General features: G+C 35.4%; 1 protein-coding gene across 1 annotated transcript in view; it reads left to right on the plus strand.

Annotated features, from left to right (window-relative positions):
* LOC131843082 (uncharacterized) overlaps window positions 1–18,246 on the plus strand; it is a 40,198-nt gene extending 21,952 nt beyond the window's left edge. The window contains 14 exon segments of the mRNA XM_059191678.1: window positions 777–918; window positions 2,452–2,587; window positions 3,473–3,672; window positions 4,310–4,475; window positions 5,282–5,607; window positions 6,027–6,153; window positions 6,543–6,723; window positions 7,314–7,423; window positions 11,708–11,839; window positions 13,196–13,369; window positions 14,715–14,793; window positions 15,485–15,612; window positions 16,059–17,433; window positions 18,242–18,246. Coding sequence (XP_059047661.1) covers window positions 777–918; window positions 2,452–2,587; window positions 3,473–3,672; window positions 4,310–4,475; window positions 5,282–5,607; window positions 6,027–6,153; window positions 6,543–6,723; window positions 7,314–7,423; window positions 11,708–11,839; window positions 13,196–13,369; window positions 14,715–14,793; window positions 15,485–15,612; window positions 16,059–17,433; window positions 18,242–18,246 — 3,281 coding nt within the window.
* The last annotated feature ends 808 nt before the right edge of the window (window positions 18,247–19,054 follow it).

The following is a 19,054-nucleotide window of genomic DNA, read 5'->3' on the forward strand; positions in this document are numbered from 1 at the left end:
TCTCTAAAAGATATCTCTTCCAGTCAACTCATTACTGCGTGGCATAGGAAGTGTTGAGTGGGTCAAATTGTGCAAATAATAATTTAATAAAAATGTCATAAATAATTACAACTAAACATGAAAATATAATGTGGTGTGTGACTAGATGTGGTAGGTAAAAAGATCTACAATTTTTCTATTTACATTTTTTATAAAAGATTAGTAAATACAAAAGATTATTCAATTAAGCAAGTTTTTACTATCATTTTTGTTATATTATCTCCTTCTTCCAATGGGTTTCATGACTTTTACGATTATTATCTTTGGTTTCAATTATCGACTCTATACAAGTATATTATTAAAAAATAATAGCCGATTCTTCAATGATCTATTTTTTTTAATGGCATCCTGTGATTATGTGTAAATACTAGCTTTTGCCCGCGGCTTCTCTCGCGTTAATTTATCCCCTTAGGGGTGAAATTTATCAAAATCCTTTCTTAGGGGATGCCGACGTCATAGTAGATTTTTGCATGCAAAGTCTCAGCCCGATCGGTTTAAAATTGACAAAGTTTCATACAAACTTTCATCCCCTATTTTATCCCCTTGGGAGTAGAATTAATCAAAATCCTTTCTTAGCGGATGCCTACGTCATAACATCTACCTGCATGCTAAATTTCAGCCCGATCCGTCCAGTGGTTTGGGCTGTGCGTTGATAGATCACTATGTCAGTCACCTTTGAGTTATACATATATATTTAGATTATTAAAGAAAATTGTTTGCATTAATGTAACCTCCAGGTGCAATGATGACGACGTACTTCTCTGTGCGCATCATCAGCATCAGAGGTAACGTGAACACGCTGCTGGCCGGCTTCCAGCACCATATGACGGATATGATCGTGTTTATGCGCCGAGAGAACATACACCCCGCCCTGCAGAAGTATGTTCATATTGTATTATTCATCTACTATATTAATAACAAACTGATTTTACCTAAAAGACGTTTGGCTAAAGTTAGTAATTCGTTTTATGGAAATTGCGTAAGGTTTTACAATAAAATACCAGAGTCTGTTATAAATCTGCCAGGAAAAAAGATTTAAATGTCAAATAAAACAGTTCCTTTGCAAAAAAGCTTACTATAAAATTGAAGAATTCGTTAACGATAATAATGTTTTTATAGAAAAACTTTAAATATATAGCACTGACAATATTATCTGATTACATTAATAATGAGTGCGTAGCGACTTCTATGTCTATGACATTATATGTATATCGCATGCCTCTTACTTGTTATACTGTAATTATTTATATAAAAAAACATCTATTAAAAAGAGCAACACATAAGTTACTTGCTCATTCTTCTTGTGATGAATCTGTATTCCGAATGAGTGGTAGAATCAAAATATGACTATTCAAAAGTGCTTGTAATGAGTTTATTTTAATAAAGATTATTTCTATTTCTATTTCTACTTCATTGACAAATATATAAAATTAATAAACACTTTCTTTATAAACAAGCTTATTAAACAATTGAAGCGTGTTTTTGTACAAAAATACTAATTTAAAATTAATAGCACTGACAATATTATCTCATTGCACAAAGATTGAGTGCGTAGCAGTTTCTATGTTGATTATCGCATGCCTTATCCTTGTTAAGTTTGTTATTAAATACACATTGTGTTAATATTTATTTAAAAAAGCAACACGCTTCCTGCTCATTCTTCTTGCGATCAGTCTGTGTTCCGAATGAGTGATAGAATTAAAAATATATGACTTCAAAAATGCTTATACTAAACTTATTTTAAAAAAGATAATTGGTATTTCTATAGTAAAATGTAAATAATAATGATAGTAATATCTCATGACAATATCACAGCGCCATCTAAACCCAAGCTAAGTACAGCTGACTGACTGACTGGGTCGTCTGCTGGTCTGTTATGGACCGCTGGGTGCCTCAAGACTAAGCTCAGTGTCCGAGCATTCTGCTGGGGTGAACCACCCAGCGCCATCGGCCGGAAGCCGGCTACTTTTCAGCAGCCGGCTGTGGGTGTCATGTGGCGGGATTCATCTAAGCAAAACTTGTGTTATGGACCGGGTCGATGTGCTCCCTCTAATATGGTTGAGTGCAATGATGGCTGGCTCATCCATCATACTCGTGAACGGGTGCTGCTTGTAGGGACTGGTTTGTTTGGGTTGCGAACACTAATTTGACTATTTGCTTTTGCAATAGCATATGCTGGTGGTCACTCTATTCTCCCAAATTTGAATTTAAATGAATCTGTATTATGGTTAACATGTACAACATTTATTTGAAAAGAATACGAGCTGAATTTCTTGTCGGTTCTTCTCATCTTGAAATCATTCCGAACTGACGGTAAATTTGATATATTATAAGAGTCTGTAATAGACCTACATGAATAGAGATATTTTTAATTTAAATTTGAATTAACTAACAATTTATGTTTTCTTGTAGAGTAGTTCTGGACTACTATGAATACAATTGGGACAAAACGGGCGGAGTGGATTACAGGAATGTGCTCAAAATGTGCGATCAAATCACACTGCGCACTGACACCATCCTTCATATCTACGGACCAACATTCGCAAAGGTTATCTCTTAATATATAAAATACTCCTAATGCAATCTTTGTAACAAATTTCCGCCAAAAAATAAACGCTGTTTAAAAAAAATTGGGCCTGGACCACTTTTTTTTAATAGATGATAATGAAATGAGCCCCCGCCTGCGCTACCGGTTTACGCTGGCGGGGCATCAGTGGAGGATGATAGGATGAACATGAGGTCAGTTCAGTTATGGCATCGTGAGAAATTCACCAGGAATTTATCACGATGGTTTCCAGGGGTAACCGCTTGGAGGCCAATCTGACATGGTACATTGCTAGCAATGGGTTCAATATACATTATATTACAATCCGATTCCCCCTTTGTCCTGGACCACGTAGCGTTAGGACTACGCTACGTGGTCTTCAGATCTCTGAATATAACTAGATCTAAAAATAGGACTACGGAGTGGACCACTCTTATCATTTAGGATAAGAGTGGTCCAAACCCATTTTTTTTTTAACTAGCTGTGCCTGCCACTCATAGAGGATGAATACAATTTCTATTTCATCTATTTATAATAATACTCCCTTAAGGGTAAAATTCGTACAAACTTTGAATGTCATATTGATAGTCAAAATCTTAAAAAATAAGTTTCAAGCTTCTTGCTTTAAAAATTATGATACTTCCATACAACGTTTCATCCCCTCTTTCAAGCACTTACAACCCTTTTTACACAACAAATAATAGTTTACGTCCTTTCTCAGGGTCTAGACTATCTGTATACCAAATATTTTAATCGTAGCAGTAGTTTTCGCTTGAAAGCGAGACAAACAGACAGACAGAGAGATTTACTTTCGCATTTATAATATTAGTAAGGAGTAAGGATTATATTACGGTAAAATTTCGATCATTTGGTACTATAATTGTTCAGTGCCCGTTCCTGGTGAACTGCGACGTGTCGTTACTGAGGAACCTGGGGCGCGCGGTGCGCAGCGTGTACCTGTTGCGGGATATGGTCCTCGTGGAGCCGGACGACGTGGTCTCCGACATGTACTTCGTGGACTACGGCCGCCTGCACGTGCGGGAGACCAGCGCAGTTGGCAGCACGCTCTGCGAGCTCACCAGGGGCAGGTCAGCATTTAATACAGGAAAATAATGGAAAGGTTACATATGAATGTGGATGGTTATAAGGGCAGAGGAAGGCCGAAAAAGAGATGGTTGGACTGTGTGAAAGATGATATGGTAAGAAAGGGAGTAAATAACGAGATGACTGCGAACAGGGATGAATGGAAGAGAAAAACATATTACGCCGACCCCAAATGGGATAAGGAAGAAGCAGATGATGACTTTACAAAAACTTATTAAATAATCTGGACTCTAACAGAGTCTCATGAACTCCAGGCTTGCCTGCTTACTACACTATCAGAGCCGTGACTCACGTGCAAGTATTCTCAATATCGAGGAAGTTGCTTTCCCGCGCCATCGAGATTCCGCAGATCAAAGACGATGTCTGTATGCATTTACTGAAAATAAATAAAGAAAGAAAGAAAACATTTATTGATAACAGTTGCATTCGACACTCATCATATGCCGTGGCAACTAATTGTCTCGGCGCTATTCTGTCAGCTATTAGTGACAACACAGATGACTCGGTGTCTCTGTGCCTTTACCCTTCGATAGCCGTAAGGACAAACAGCTACGACATTACTATGTGTACTAGCTACAAGATGAAAGTGTGCTAATATATGTCCACATCTGGTTCGTACAGCGTGGTGGGGAACATTGAGGGTACCTCGAGCGCCCGTAGCCGCGTGTCGGTGGTGGCTGGCTGCCGCACGCACGTGCTGCAGATCAGCGCCGCCGCCTTCAGACACATCGTCGCTGACTTCCCCTCAGTACTGGCCCTCATTGACAACCACAGGGCCAACAATCCGGTCAGCTGTTATTTATACTTCCTCCACATATATGAAAATGAAAAAATGTTTATTTCTTTAAAGAAATAATTCGATTACAATAGCACAGTGTTGATATAATGTGATATATCGTCACGTCTTTGAATAAGATCCGTACAGTCGTAAAATGACAACAAGCACACAATCGCATAATTGCTATCTACACAGACCTACACATACAAACACTCCTAATCAAAAACATGGATTACACACATTTTTCTTAATTTTTCTTGTATACTTAATATTTTGATTTCATTTTCTATATTTAATATTCTGTACAATTCAGTTTTTCTCTACAATTTAATTTTTTTTATTTTATATTTAAAAATATATCATCATCATCTGTTCTTCCTTATCCCATTTATTTGGGGTCGGCGTAATGTTTTTCGCTTCCATTCGTCCCTGTTCGCAGTCATCGCGTTATTAAAAAAATATATATGTATTTTTTTTATTCCATCTATACACAAATACCTGATAATGTGCCTGAAATGTTTATAGTATCACAGATAACATAACGTTACCATTTTTTATACAACGTTTATTCTCTTAAAGCTGATCTGAATTCATACAACCATCCTCCAGTCTTCCCTGATATCAAGCATATTCTTTTACGTGTGAATGCCGATTCACGCCTGAAAGAGCGTAAAGAGTGTAAAGGCAGCTAATAGGAAATATAAACTGACATATATATTTCGTGTCAGGCAAATTTGAACCTTACCTAGAGGGTAGAAATCTTTAGCCCAAGAAGTTCTCGGTATACACACTTTTACACACGTTAACATTTGCAGAACTACATCGCCGGTAGTTCCGACTCCATGCGGAACTTACGAGACCGCAGCGTGAGCTCGCCAACTGTGATACGAAGTCGCAAAGGCCTGATAAAGCACCTTTACTTCAAAGACAAGTCGATCCAAATGTACCTCATAATAGTCTCCATGCTTTGCATCTACATGGATGTATACAACGCGGGGTTCCAAAATAACAGCCTCCTGGTGATTTTGTTGCTATATGCGCTCGACTTGGGGTTCTCTGTGAAGATATTGATGCAGTACTCACTGCCTTATATCGTGGAGTCAGCGCATTTGAGAAAGATACTACTGCCGCTGAGGAATGCGTAAGTTTAATGCAATCTTGGGGTCATCCGGAAATTCTGTCACACTTATTTCATGATATTTTTTGCAAATTATAATATAAAAAATTTGACGTTCATAAGCGGCTAAAATGTCCTACATGAATAATGATTTCTTTATATCTTATATATAAAATTCTCGTGTCACAATTTTCGTTCCCATACTCCTCTGAAACGGCTTGAGCGATTCTCATGAAATTTTGTGAGCATATTGAGTAGGTCTGAGAATCGGCCAACATCTACTTTTCATCCCCCTAAATGTTAGGTGTAGTCCAACCCTAATTTTTTTATTTTATTTTAAGGCAAAACAACGTTTGCCGTGATAGCTAGTATCACATAAAACTCTGTTTATAAAATAATACTTTACAATAGTATTATTACCCCGCAACGATACACTATTGCAGATATTTTAGAAGCGAATTCAAATACGACATACTGTCGTGTGTCCCCATCGAGGTGTTTAGCTTGCTTGCGACCAGGCATCGCTGGATGTTGTTCTCTTGGTTGAGACTCAACAGAATGTTCAGGATTGTAAGTACCTTTATTGCTATATAGGTATACTATATTATTATTAAAACTTATGTTAATATCTACATTAATATTTTATATATATGTACCGGAAATTAATGAATTGACAATGTTGTCGCCTTTCGCGACAATTATTTCGACTTCATCCAGACTTGTTTGTCCTTGCCATCGTCGTAGAATGAATAAAAATCTTTTTCAGTTGTTCTAGAAGACAAAAACTTGTTTCCACCGCGCAAGTGTTTAGATTTGTTGCGACTTTAGTCTGAGGACACCGCTAGGGGTTCGAATCTCGGCTCAGGCCGCCGTAATTTCGATCCCCGTTGGAATTAGACATTGGACCGATCGGAGCGGACCAACATGCGTTGCCATTTCAGTACTACCCAATCATGTAGGTAACTGTACACAAGTGCCTGAAGCGTCACCACGAGCGGCTGACCATCAACCTGACGCTGAGCACCGTGTTCTCGGTGCTGATCTGGTTCACACTATTCGTGCACACCACCGCCTGCCTCTGGTACTACATAGGGGTAATGGAAGACGAGATCAAGCCGCGATCCTCTTGGATGTACAACAGTTAAGTATAATGGGCATATTATATATAGTAACTAACTTTTACCCGCGGTTTCGCTCGCATTTTTTTTAGAAAAGTAAGCTATGTTCATTCTATGCTCCAAGAACATGTGTAGAAATTTTCATGAAATTATTTATTATTCACAACGGTTATTTTAATATTACAAACAGACACTCCAATTTTATTAATATGTATAGATTGTCAAATTTATCAGAATTATTGTTGTTATTTGAAAAAGCCTGTCAGTGGCTTAGTGTTTTTGTGTGTCAGCCTTGGTTTTCTGTTAATCTATACATATATACATAAAAATTAAATGGGAGTGTCTGTTTGTAATATTTAAATAACCGTTGTTTACTAAATGCATATGAATATAAATAAGGTACATACACCAAAATAACATATTCCACAATTTTTGTCTCATCTCTGAAATAGCTGGGCCGATTTTGACGGGACTTTTTTTGGCAGGTAGCTGATGTAATAGGCTACTTTTATTTTAGAAAAATAATGTTAAGTTCCACGCGGACGAAGTCGCTTGTATAGCTAGTAAATAAATAAAATAAATAAAATAAAAAAAACTTGTAATGTTTGTCAGATGCTGGAGGCAGTTGGTGTCACAATTACTATATCTGCTCGGTGTATTTTGTTCTGACCACATTCACACAAAATGGCGTCGGGGACATTATGCCCAAGAAGCAGTCAGAGGTGAACACTTTATTTATACACAATGGTGGTAAAACATACGGCCCGCCTGATGGTAAACGATTACTGTAGCCTATAACCGCCTAACAGACCAGAAATGTTACGTTCGCGTTGCAAATGTGACTACTTTAATTTATTCCTACACAAATGGGTAAAACATACGGCTAGTCTTGATGGTAAATGGTTACCGTAGCCTATAACCACCTGACAGACCAGTAATGTCACGTACGCGTTGCAAATCTGACCACTTTAATTTATTCCTACACGAATGTGGTAAAACATACGGCCCGCCTGTTGGTATACCATAGCCTATAACCGCTGATAACCAGAAATGTCAACTGTATGTTGCAAATCTGACTAGTGTCAAATATTGATATTAATATAAGAAGAGAAGAAGATAAGAAAGTGAGTTCATTAGTTTGTTACTCTTTCTTACCTTAGTAACTTTTGGATGTAATCTATGAAATTTTACATATATATAGCAACATATTGTACTAATGTCTTTACCGATGGTGTCGACAAGGCACAATTTTTTTGTAATCTGAGTATGTTTGTTTGTAACGCGGTTTTCCACCTATAATATGTATGTATTTACGAAAAAAGAAAATTATGTATTTATATATATATATATATATAATCTTGGCCTCGGTGTTCCAGTCCAGGGTTATATAGGCTTACATTTTTGCTCGATAGTCGCGGACTACTCGATTCCTGGCACGTTGCAAACATTTGTATTCATGAGTATGATTATTTGTATCTGGGTGTTTTCTATGATAAATATATTATTATACATCACATACATATGTATATATATATATATATATATATATATATATATATATATTTGTATCAGTTGTCTTAGTACACATAACATAAGATTGAGATTAGTAGAGAGAGAGATAGAGAGAGCAGAGATATTTGCTCTGCTACGTTGGGACTAGATGGCGCTATGAAAAAAATATTCAATAATTTAAATAGCAAAAGAACTACATTTTGCTCTGAAATGAACGTTGCCATCCTTTAATTTGGACTACTCAAATAATGAAAAAAAATATTCAATAATATAATACAAAAAAGCAAAGAACTTTCATCTTCCTAACGTCGGACGTTGCTAGGGTGACCGAGTGCAGAATTACATTGAACAATAATGAAAAAATATTCAATAATATAATACAAAAAAGCCAAAAGGACTTTCATCATCCTAGCGTCGTAAATGAACGTTGCTAGGGAGACCGCCTGATGAATTACATTAAAATAATGAAAAAATATTCAATAATTTACAAAAAAAGCCAAATGAACTTTCATATTAGCGTCATAAATGAATATATGACCGATATATATACACAAATAATGAAAAATATTTCAATAATATAATCTAAAAAAGCCAAAAGAACTTTCATCATCCTAGCGTCGTAAATGAACGTTGCTAGGGTGACCGGAAGAATTACATTGAAAATATTGATGCAATAATATAATCAAAAAAGCCAAAAAAACTTTTATCATAGCGTCGAATGAACGTTGCTAGGGTGAATGTGAATTACATTGAGCAAATATTGAAAAAATTTTCAATAATATAATACAAAAAAGCCAAAAGAACTTTTATCATCCTAGCGTCGTAAATGAACGTTGCTAGGGTGACCGACTTCAATGAATTACATTGAGCAAATATTGAAAAAAATATTCAATAATATAATACAAAAAAGCCAAAAGAACTTTTATCATCCTAGCGTCGTAAATGAACGTTGCTAGGGTGACCGACTTGATGAATTACATTGAGCAAATATTGAAAAAATTTTCAATAATATAATACAAAAAAGCCAAAAAACTTTTATCATCCTAGCGTCGTAAATGAACGTTGCTAGGGTGACCGACTTTAATGAATTACATTGAGCAAATATTGAAAAAATATTCAATAATATAATACAAAAAAGCCAAAAGAACTTTTATCATCCTAGCGTCGTAAATGAACGTTGCTAGGGTGACCGACTTTAATGAATTACATTGAGCAAATATTGAAAAAATTTTCAATAATATAATACAAAAAAGCCAAAAGAACTTTCATCTTCCGTCGTAGCGTCGTAAATGACGACTTTTCATACAAACTTTCATCCCCTATTATTTTACCCTCTTAAGGGTAAAACATTTACAAACTTTGAGTGTCATGTTTATTTATATTTAATGAACAGACTAAAAAAGTTTCAAGCTTCTTGTTTAAAAATAACGATACTTTCGTACAAATTTTTATTTCTCCTTTCAACCCATCTGTTTATTGTATTAAAATTGGAGTGTCTGTTTGTAATATTGATATAACCGTTTTTTACTACATGCATATGAAATATGAATATAAATACGTTACATACACCAAAATAACATTTTTTACAATTTTTGTCTGTCTGTTTGTCGGTCTGTTTATACCGGCTAATCTCTGAAATGGCCGGATCGATTTTTGACGGGACTTTTTTTGGCAGGTAGCTGATGTAATAACGAGTAACGTAGACTTCGTCCGCGTGGAATTTAACTTTATATCGACGAAGTCGCGGGAACAGCTAGTTATCAATATAAAAAATTTAAGCCAGTACAATATACGTACTACATTTAGTAACTCTATAATATAGTAGTTACTCTATATATACATATATAGTACTATCAACTAAATAGAGCTTGAGTTATGGATATTACTTATTACAAATTAAACTTAAGGGTCCGCAACGCGCACGTGACGTTCTCGACCAAATACTCCAATAGATTACTGCTATTGAGTAAAAGCAACATATGCATGATGACTAGGGCCCTCACAGGACACTGCAAATTGAACAAGCATATGGCTAAGCTAGGCCTATGCACGACAAGTATCTGCAGATTCTGCCAAACTGAAGAGGAAACGCCGCTTCACATCCTATGTGGTTGTAGCCCACTCATGCATAAACGAAATATCTCCTTTGGAAAGTTTACACTCTTTCCCGAGGAGATAAAAACGATCGCTCCTAAGAATATCCTTCAATTCTTGTCCCTGACGGGTCTAGGTAGCGAACTCAGAAAAGGGCGAGCACAATAGATCTATGTAGGTCGCAGTGCTACAGGTGCTACACATCTGACAATAGCCCAAACAATCCAATAAAAAAAAAATAACGCGCACGTGTACCCTTCGTGTTTCAGGCGTCCATAGGCTACGGTTACTACTACCGTGGTACTAACCGTTTACCATCAGATGGGCCGTAAGCTCGTTTACCACCGGCGTACTATAAAAAGAAATCTCAAGACAATTCACACAGCGCCATCTAGTGGGTCTAGATGGCGCTTAAGACGGAGTTAAGCTAGCTTATGTTATGGGCACTACACAACTGATAAAAATAACATAGAAACCACCCCGACCGATACAAACAATCATACTCATGAATACAAATGTTTGTACCGTGCGAGGGATCGAACTTGCGACTATCGGAAGTAAAGAAGTGTCTTAAACCGCTAGATCACTGATAAATCAATTAAAAGTTCAGGACATCCTAATTAAATAGGTAAAGTTGGCAACCCTAGTTGTGAGGGCGTGTCGAAACCTCGTGAACTTCTTGAACGGCTGCCAACCAGCATGCCGCTCGCATCGCGTACTTATTATGATTTTCATAATTTCCGTTGCGCAAACCACTTGAAATTCATTTATAGATCCACTGAAGTCCGGAACATGTCTGATCGTTGATTCTGACCTTGTTGGTGTAATAATAATAACCCTGAGTGGGAAAGAGAAATGTTAGTAATGTGAATTGATCATATTGCTAGCTATGTACTAACTAGGTTAACTTCCACGCGGTTCCCCCTGGAAACCATTGTTAGAAAGAAAGAAATAATCATTATTCAAATAAACTTAATATAAGCACTTTTGAATAGTCAAGTTTTTTTATTCTACCGCTTATTCGGAATGCAGATTCATCACAAGAAGAATAAGCAAGAAACTTGTGTGTTGCTTTTAATAAATATTTATTTATATATATTTAATTAACAACAAGGATTAGGCATCCGATAATCAACATAGAAACCGCTACGCACTTAATCTCTGTTCAATCAGATCTATAAGAAGAACCCTTGAGACCTCTTGAGTTTCTTGTCAGTTCTTCTCATCTCGAAATCATTCCGAACTGACGGTAGATTTGACATATCATAAGAGTTTGTAATAAACCTACATGAATTAAGATATTTTGAATTTGAATTTGAATTTTTGAATTTGAATTTGTCTGAAATAGATAACACAAAGGTACGCAGACCACTTTTTAATCCTTCCTTGTTCTTCACCAGGTGGTTTTCGTGTCCATTCTTCAGATAATATCAACTATGGTGTACATGGTGTACGTGGGTGAATTCTCCAACATCATTCAGTATCAGTCATTTAGATCTGTCAGTTTCTACTGCAAATATTTAGAGTTGCAGGTACGCTGTCTTAATTTTTTTGTACTAGCTGTACACGCGACTTCGTCCGCGTGGAATATAAATTAATTTTTGTAAAATTTACATTAGCTATTTGCGAAAAAAGTCCTGCCAAAATCGGTCCAGCCATTTCAGAGATTAGCCGGAACAGACAGACAGACAGACAAAAATTGTAAAAAATATTTGGTGTTTGTACCGTTTTTATATTCATATGCGCGTAGTGAAACACGATTATTTCAATATCACAAACTGACTCTCCAATTTTATTTATATGTATATATGTATAGATAAACAAAACACAGTAATAAATATATGTTTTCATTTTAATGTCTTTCAAATTATATATTGAGCTGTTTTGAGGGTATACCCTGGATATTAGGATGAGAGTAAAGGGAGTTAACATTCGTGGCGAATTCACTAGTAAATAACGAAATAGTTGACGCTGTAGCGGTTTAGTGGTTTAGCAGACCGCCTTAATTCCGATGATCGCAGATTCAATTCCTCGCACGGTACAAACATTTGTATTCATCAGTATGATTGTTTGTATCGGTCTGAGTGTTATCTATGTATATCATGTTTAGCACATAGCCATACTTGGTATCCGATGGTCGCGGGTTCGATTCCTCGCACGGTATAATCATTTGTATTCACGAGTATGATTGTTTGTATCGGTCTGAGTGTTTTCTATGTATATCATGTTTAGCACATAGCCATACTTGGAATGCGATGGTCGCGGGTTCGATTCCTCGCACGGCACAAACATTTGTATTCATGAGTATGATTGTTTGTGTTGGTCTGGATGTTTTCTATGTATAATATGTATGTATTTACAAAAATATATATCTATGTATTTGTATCAGTTATGTAGTATCCATAACATAAGCTCTAGGTGGGTGTTTTCTATATATATATTGTTTATGTATGTATGTATGTAATTACAAAAAAAAATGTATCTGACTATTTACATTAGTTGTCTAGTACCCAAAACATAAGCTCTACTTCACTTGGAACTAGGTGACACTGCTGTTTTTTTGCTTCTAATGCTATTGGCCGCAGCTGGCCTTTACAGCTTCACCGAACTATAGCAGGCGAGTGCAGATGGCACTCCAAACACGCGGAAGGACTCGAGTGTATATGACATCCCAACCCCAACCAAGGCCTTATGGAGCGGCTGAAGGCCAACTCCCACCTGACGGACACGACTTTAGTCTGAGGGCACCGCTAGGGTTTCGAACCTGCGCACAGGCCGTCGTAATTTCGATCCTCCTTTGAATTCGACGCGGGATCGATCAGTGGGATCTGGGTGGCACTGTGTGAAATGTCCTGAGTTAATATTATTGATATTAAACATCGATTTAGGAGTTTCTGAAAAACAACCGATTATCCAAAAACCTAGTGAAGATTGTGAACAAATATTCTTTGCATTTATGGCGGGAGTCGCGCGGCGAGCAAGTGCCGCACTTCCTGAGTACTGCACCGTTGTGCATCAAACTGAATGTCATGTCTGCAGCTTATTTAACACATCTGACCAGTGTAAGTATCATCATATTATCATTAGAATAGAATAGAAAATCATTTATTCAAATAAACTTAATTTAAGCACTTTTGAATAGTCATAACAATTTGTTTTTTATCTACCACTCGTTCGGAAAGCTGTCTCATCACAAGAAGAACGAGCAAGAAACTTGTGTGTTGCTCTTTTAAATAATCCTTGTAAGTTTACATTTACAAGTCGAAACGTGTGAATACAAAGTACCAATTACCATTATTTACCATTACAACATCTTATCACTAAAATCATTTTCATCACATTATATTGAATCACATTGAATGGAAATCGTCTTTATTTGGGCGAGAAAGGGATCGTTAGTAATGTGGGTCGCTTTTCCCAGCAATGTACCATGTCAGGTAGACCTCCACACACGTTTCCCCACGGAAACCATCGTGGTAAATTGCCATTTGCCAAGATGGGCTAACTGACCTGATTTCATGTTCATTTTATCATCATCCACTGATGCCCGGCGGCGTAAACCGTTAGCGCAGACGGGTGCATCATCACCAATAGTCGTAACGCTTCCAGTAAGTGGTCAAATTTCTACACTAAATATTTGTGGTCGTACTCACGCTAATGGTAAAGGGAATTAAACTAAATGATATAAATCCCTTAAGTAAAGTAATAGACTTCTGCAAAACAATACCTAATTGTATAAAATATCATTGTAAAACGCCTCATTTTTCCTGTAAAAACTGACAAAATAGGTAAGAAACTCTATATAATTGTACATACATAATAAGTCTACGTAATAGTACTACATTGAAGTAAAGTTTTGACATATATTAACATTTAATGTTAGACATAGACACCTATATAAATATACATTGTATATAAACTGGCTTTAAAAAAAAAGTAATTCAATTGATTTTCTTGCTAGTTCTTCTCAATTGGATCTATATACCGAACTGAACGGTAGGGAAAAAAATATAATATAAAAATATTGACGCGGCTAAAATGTTCTACATGAATAAATGACTTTTGAATTATAAATATCATAGACACCTATATAAATACCTATGCATTGTAAATAAACTGGCTTTTAAAAAAAAAGTAATTCAATAGAGTTTCTTGCCAGTTCTTCTCAATTGGATCTATATACCGAACTGGACGATAGGAAAATAAAATTATAATGTAAAAACTTGACGTTCATAAGCGGCTAAAATGTTCTACATGAATAAATGATTTTTGAATTTGGTCTCTACTTCGGATAAATAGGACTGTGTACTTAACTGAGTAGCAAATTATTGTGTATTAATAAAAAAAAACAAAGGTTTACGGAAAACTATAACAATCGTAATCACCGGTTGATAATTTTAATTTCAGAATCCCATATTTCAATATTGTGAACCCGCGTTCCTGAGGCAACTCGTGGGGCATCTACAATTGTATATTTATAATGCAGGTAGTCTTACTACATACGTAATTACGTATATTTTATTTATATATTTATTAAATATTTAATCTATACATCTACACATATAAATAAAATTGGAGTGTCTGTTTGTAATATCGAAATAACTGTTTTTTACTACATGCATATGAATATGAATACGGTTAACGGTATATACACCAAAATAACATTATTAAAAATTTTTGTCTGTTACTTCAATATTACAAACAAACACTCCAATTTTATTTCTATGTATAGATAATAATTTATATAGTGCTCTTAGCATCATCACTGATTGGTGATGTAATAAATATTTCTATTAATATAATTCTATTCTACTCTATATTATCATCATTACATAGTATAACACAAAGTCGCTGTCGCTGTCTGTCTGTCCCTATGTATGCTTAAATCTTTAAAACTACGCAACGGATTTTGAAGCGGTTTTTTTAATAGATAGAGTGATTCAAGAGGAAGGTTTATATGTATAATACATATACATGTACGAAGCCGGGATGGGTTAGTTAGGAAGCTAGTTATATAACACTTCAAAATCCCTTGCGTAATTTTAAAGATTTAAGTATACATCAGTACGTAGTATAAAACAAAGTCGCTGTCGCTGTCTGTCCCTAGACAGATATGATGATAACTATCCAGCATCGCTTGAAAACCAAACTTCTAAGATTTATTTTTGGATGTTCAGGCATGTATGTAGTGAAGGAGAGCGAGATTACTGACTCCATGTATATAATACATTCGGGCCAGGTTCAGGAAACGGCATCAAACCACAACTCCTCGAAGGTGTTCACCACGGGAGATTACTTTGGAATGGTAAAACAAATGAACTTCTGTCCTGACATTTTCCTTATCCCATTTATTTGGGGTCGGCGTAATATATACGTCTATACATATAAATAAAATTGGAGTGTCTGTTTGTAATATTGAAATAACCGATTTTTAATAAATGCATATGAATATAAATACGGTACATAAACCAAAATAACATTTTTTAAAATTTTTGTCTGTCTGTCTGTCTGTTTGTTCCGGCTGATCTCGGAAATGGCTGGACCGATTTTGATGGGACTTTTTTTTGGCAGGTAGCTGATCGAACATGGATTAACGTAGGCTACTTTTATTTTAACTTATATGAACAGATCTCACGCCGAATTTCATTGAAATTTATTTATTAAATGAAAATGTACCAGACAGACTTATATTTTCGTATTTATAACATTAGTATGGATTATTATTAATATATTAATATATTTCATTCGCAGTATGAAGGTGTAATCCGCAATACATCTTATGCATACACATATCAAACGATCACCAAATCCCGAGTCCTTACGCTTCAATTGACCGACTGGGAGTACCTACTAGAACATTTCCCTATAAGTAAAGATATCATTTTTAAATGTATGAAGTTTGATGATGATCGTAGACATACACAGGGAGGTATGGAGCCAGGTCAGGCAGACAATGCTATGAATAAAGGACAGCATTTCAAAGAGAACGTTACGTCATCTTGCCAAGATCCTCCTGGACCACCTGGATCAACTCCATTTCAGCCACGGCCGCCATCTAAAACAGTATCCTCGTCTCCATCACCTGTAGGAACAGGCGAAACAGTTATTGTTTCTTCTGAACAAATTGAAAGTCCTACAGAAATTGTAGAAGTATCTCAACAAGAAATAGATACAGAAATATCTAAACAAAGAGTATCTTCGTCAGACACTTCCAGAGATAAGTATCCTAACAGAATATTAGATCGTGGACCGTCTCGTACAGATATAGGTTCCGCGGATACAGAAATGTGGAATGAAAGTAAGACTAATAATGGTAACGATATGATAAAAAGTACTGAAGAAGTAGGATTTCTGGACAAAGTAAAAAGCGAAATTCATTTAGAGCAGTCTAGAGAACCATCGAGTAAGTCTCTTTATGAAATTAAAAATACATCTGAACCGAGAAGTCCTAGAGATGTAGAAGAGGCATTAAAGAAACCTTCTACCCTAATAGAAAAAGCAAAGAAATTATTTCACAAGAAACAACCGAAATCTGTCGAACTATTCGGCGAAAGCTCTAAAACTAGTGAAAAAGATGTGTTACTGATAGAGGAAGAAGAAGCGACTACATCACTACTCTTAAAGAAATTTTCAGAACCATCTGAAAATGTAAATAGCAAAGAATCAGAAAAAGAAATCGTAATTGCAAAAATAAGCAGGACTAACTCTGAAGAAGTTATGGAAGAAGAAAATGAAGAGCATATGCTTACAATAGATATTGCAAAAACCTCGATAGAGAATTCTAAACGTGTTGTCAAAAGTTCACTACTTGGTAAAGATAGAAAGTCAAAAGAAAGTCTTAATGTAGAAAATATTGTAACAGATGATGATATTCCAGATGCATCAGATGTTAATGATACCGAACGGTCGTCGTTAAATGCGAAAGACGAAGCGACATCTACTTCACGTCTAAATAGACGTTTTATTCGTGTGCGATACGAAGAAGATAAGGTTCAAAATAATTTAGAAAATCGTGAGACTATTCAAAATATAAAAAACCTTAGAACAGTGGACAGTAATGTGCCAATAAAAGCCCAATCCATTGAAGAAAATAAAACTGAATCTAGTTCAGATATTAAAGAATCTAGTACAGATAGATCAGATACTGACAATAAAAATAAACATGATTCGGTATAGATTATTATTTGAAAATATGAAAGGTGACGAAGTCCAAAAGTCATCCTATATTGTAACGCATTTTCAGAAAGAAACAGCAGTAGAATAATTTCGTCAATCATGACTATTATAAATCACGTTAGCAATCGATATCTATATGTTTCGCCATCCTTAAACTGCTCATTCACAGATCTAAGGTTATCAACGAGGCATGTATTTATCAATTACTGAAGTCAGTCCATTTGGAACCTGGCCAACGCTACGACTATTTAGGAGTATCGTAAACATCAGTTATTTGTATAGCGGTTAACCACCACATATTGTACATCGTGACGTTATACTCGGTTTGTTTATGTTGATATTTAGTAACGCGTTCTGTTCTATTACATTTTCATAACAGTATATCATTGGAGTGCGTGCCAAAAATTTTTAGTTGAAATAGTCAAGTTGTTGACGCTTATTTTTATTGGTTTAAATAGTTTTGTTGTTGCAGACTGTTGCTTCGTTACTATATTTATTTTTACTTCAATGTTTATTTTCGTTTTATTAATATTATAATCGGTTTTATCTTATTACCTGTTTCTTTGATATTGTTGAAGGATTACGCTTAATAAAAGAGGTGTTACATACAAAACTTTATTATAAAACACTTAATAATTATTAACATCGATAAATATCTAAATCGAGATGGCTTGCACTGCTCAGCAACACATTGCTACAGCTCACCCTCGCTCTTATTCCCCGACTCTAACTGTTGTCTTTCACTTACATTTTTACAGTTTAATTACATTGGAATGCCCAGCACATTTATTAACTTGATGATATTGTTAACTTAGACGTCCACCTTGCGAACCTCGGGTTCTCTATCTGCGGTCTTAAGTTCGTTAAATGCTTGGCTATGCTTGCTATTGCTAAAACTTATTATTAACTTAGTTACTACAATTACGGTTCCTTAAATGTATTTTTGGCATTATAGCGTTCCACCTCCTTCCATTGGTCTCACATCTTCGGGTGTTCCACAACGCCCATTATCTGGAACAAATGTTATTAGCGTTATTACCAATTCATTATTTTATTATTACACCTTCCTTTATTTACAATCTAATCTTACGATTACAAATGCGTTATTTAAAAGTTGCTGTAAAAGAATTTTATGGGGACATTAAATTAACATAATTTCAGCTTTTTTTTTTATTTAAGCATATTTGAACATTTTTATCCATAAAACTAAGCAGCTAAACGGATCTTAATGCCATTTTATTATTACGAAGGCCTTCGTCTGGAATAAAATGGCAGTAGCTGCTAGTTTTTTATGCAAATATTATGTTCTTATTTTATGTAATCTGAAATAGGCATTTTGGTCTATTTGGTCACTCGGATTTAATACACAAGACGGGGTGCTCATCAGACTGAAACGAATAACTATAAAAAAAGTCAGTCGCAGTCTCTCTTATTAAATTTGGTTTATTATTAACAATATTTCCTATATATTGGTATATTAGTTAAACGTAGTGATCATTTGCTCAATGAGAGAGTGAGTAGTTATACTTTTTTATAAGATGTTCCAAATTCAAAATTGATATAACATTATT

Source organism: Achroia grisella, unplaced genomic scaffold, assembly GCF_030625045.1.
Source record: "Achroia grisella isolate CSIRO2021 unplaced genomic scaffold, CSIRO_AGI_Agris_v1 utg2770, whole genome shotgun sequence".
NCBI classification, from domain to species: Eukaryota; Metazoa; Arthropoda; class Insecta; order Lepidoptera; family Pyralidae; genus Achroia; species Achroia grisella.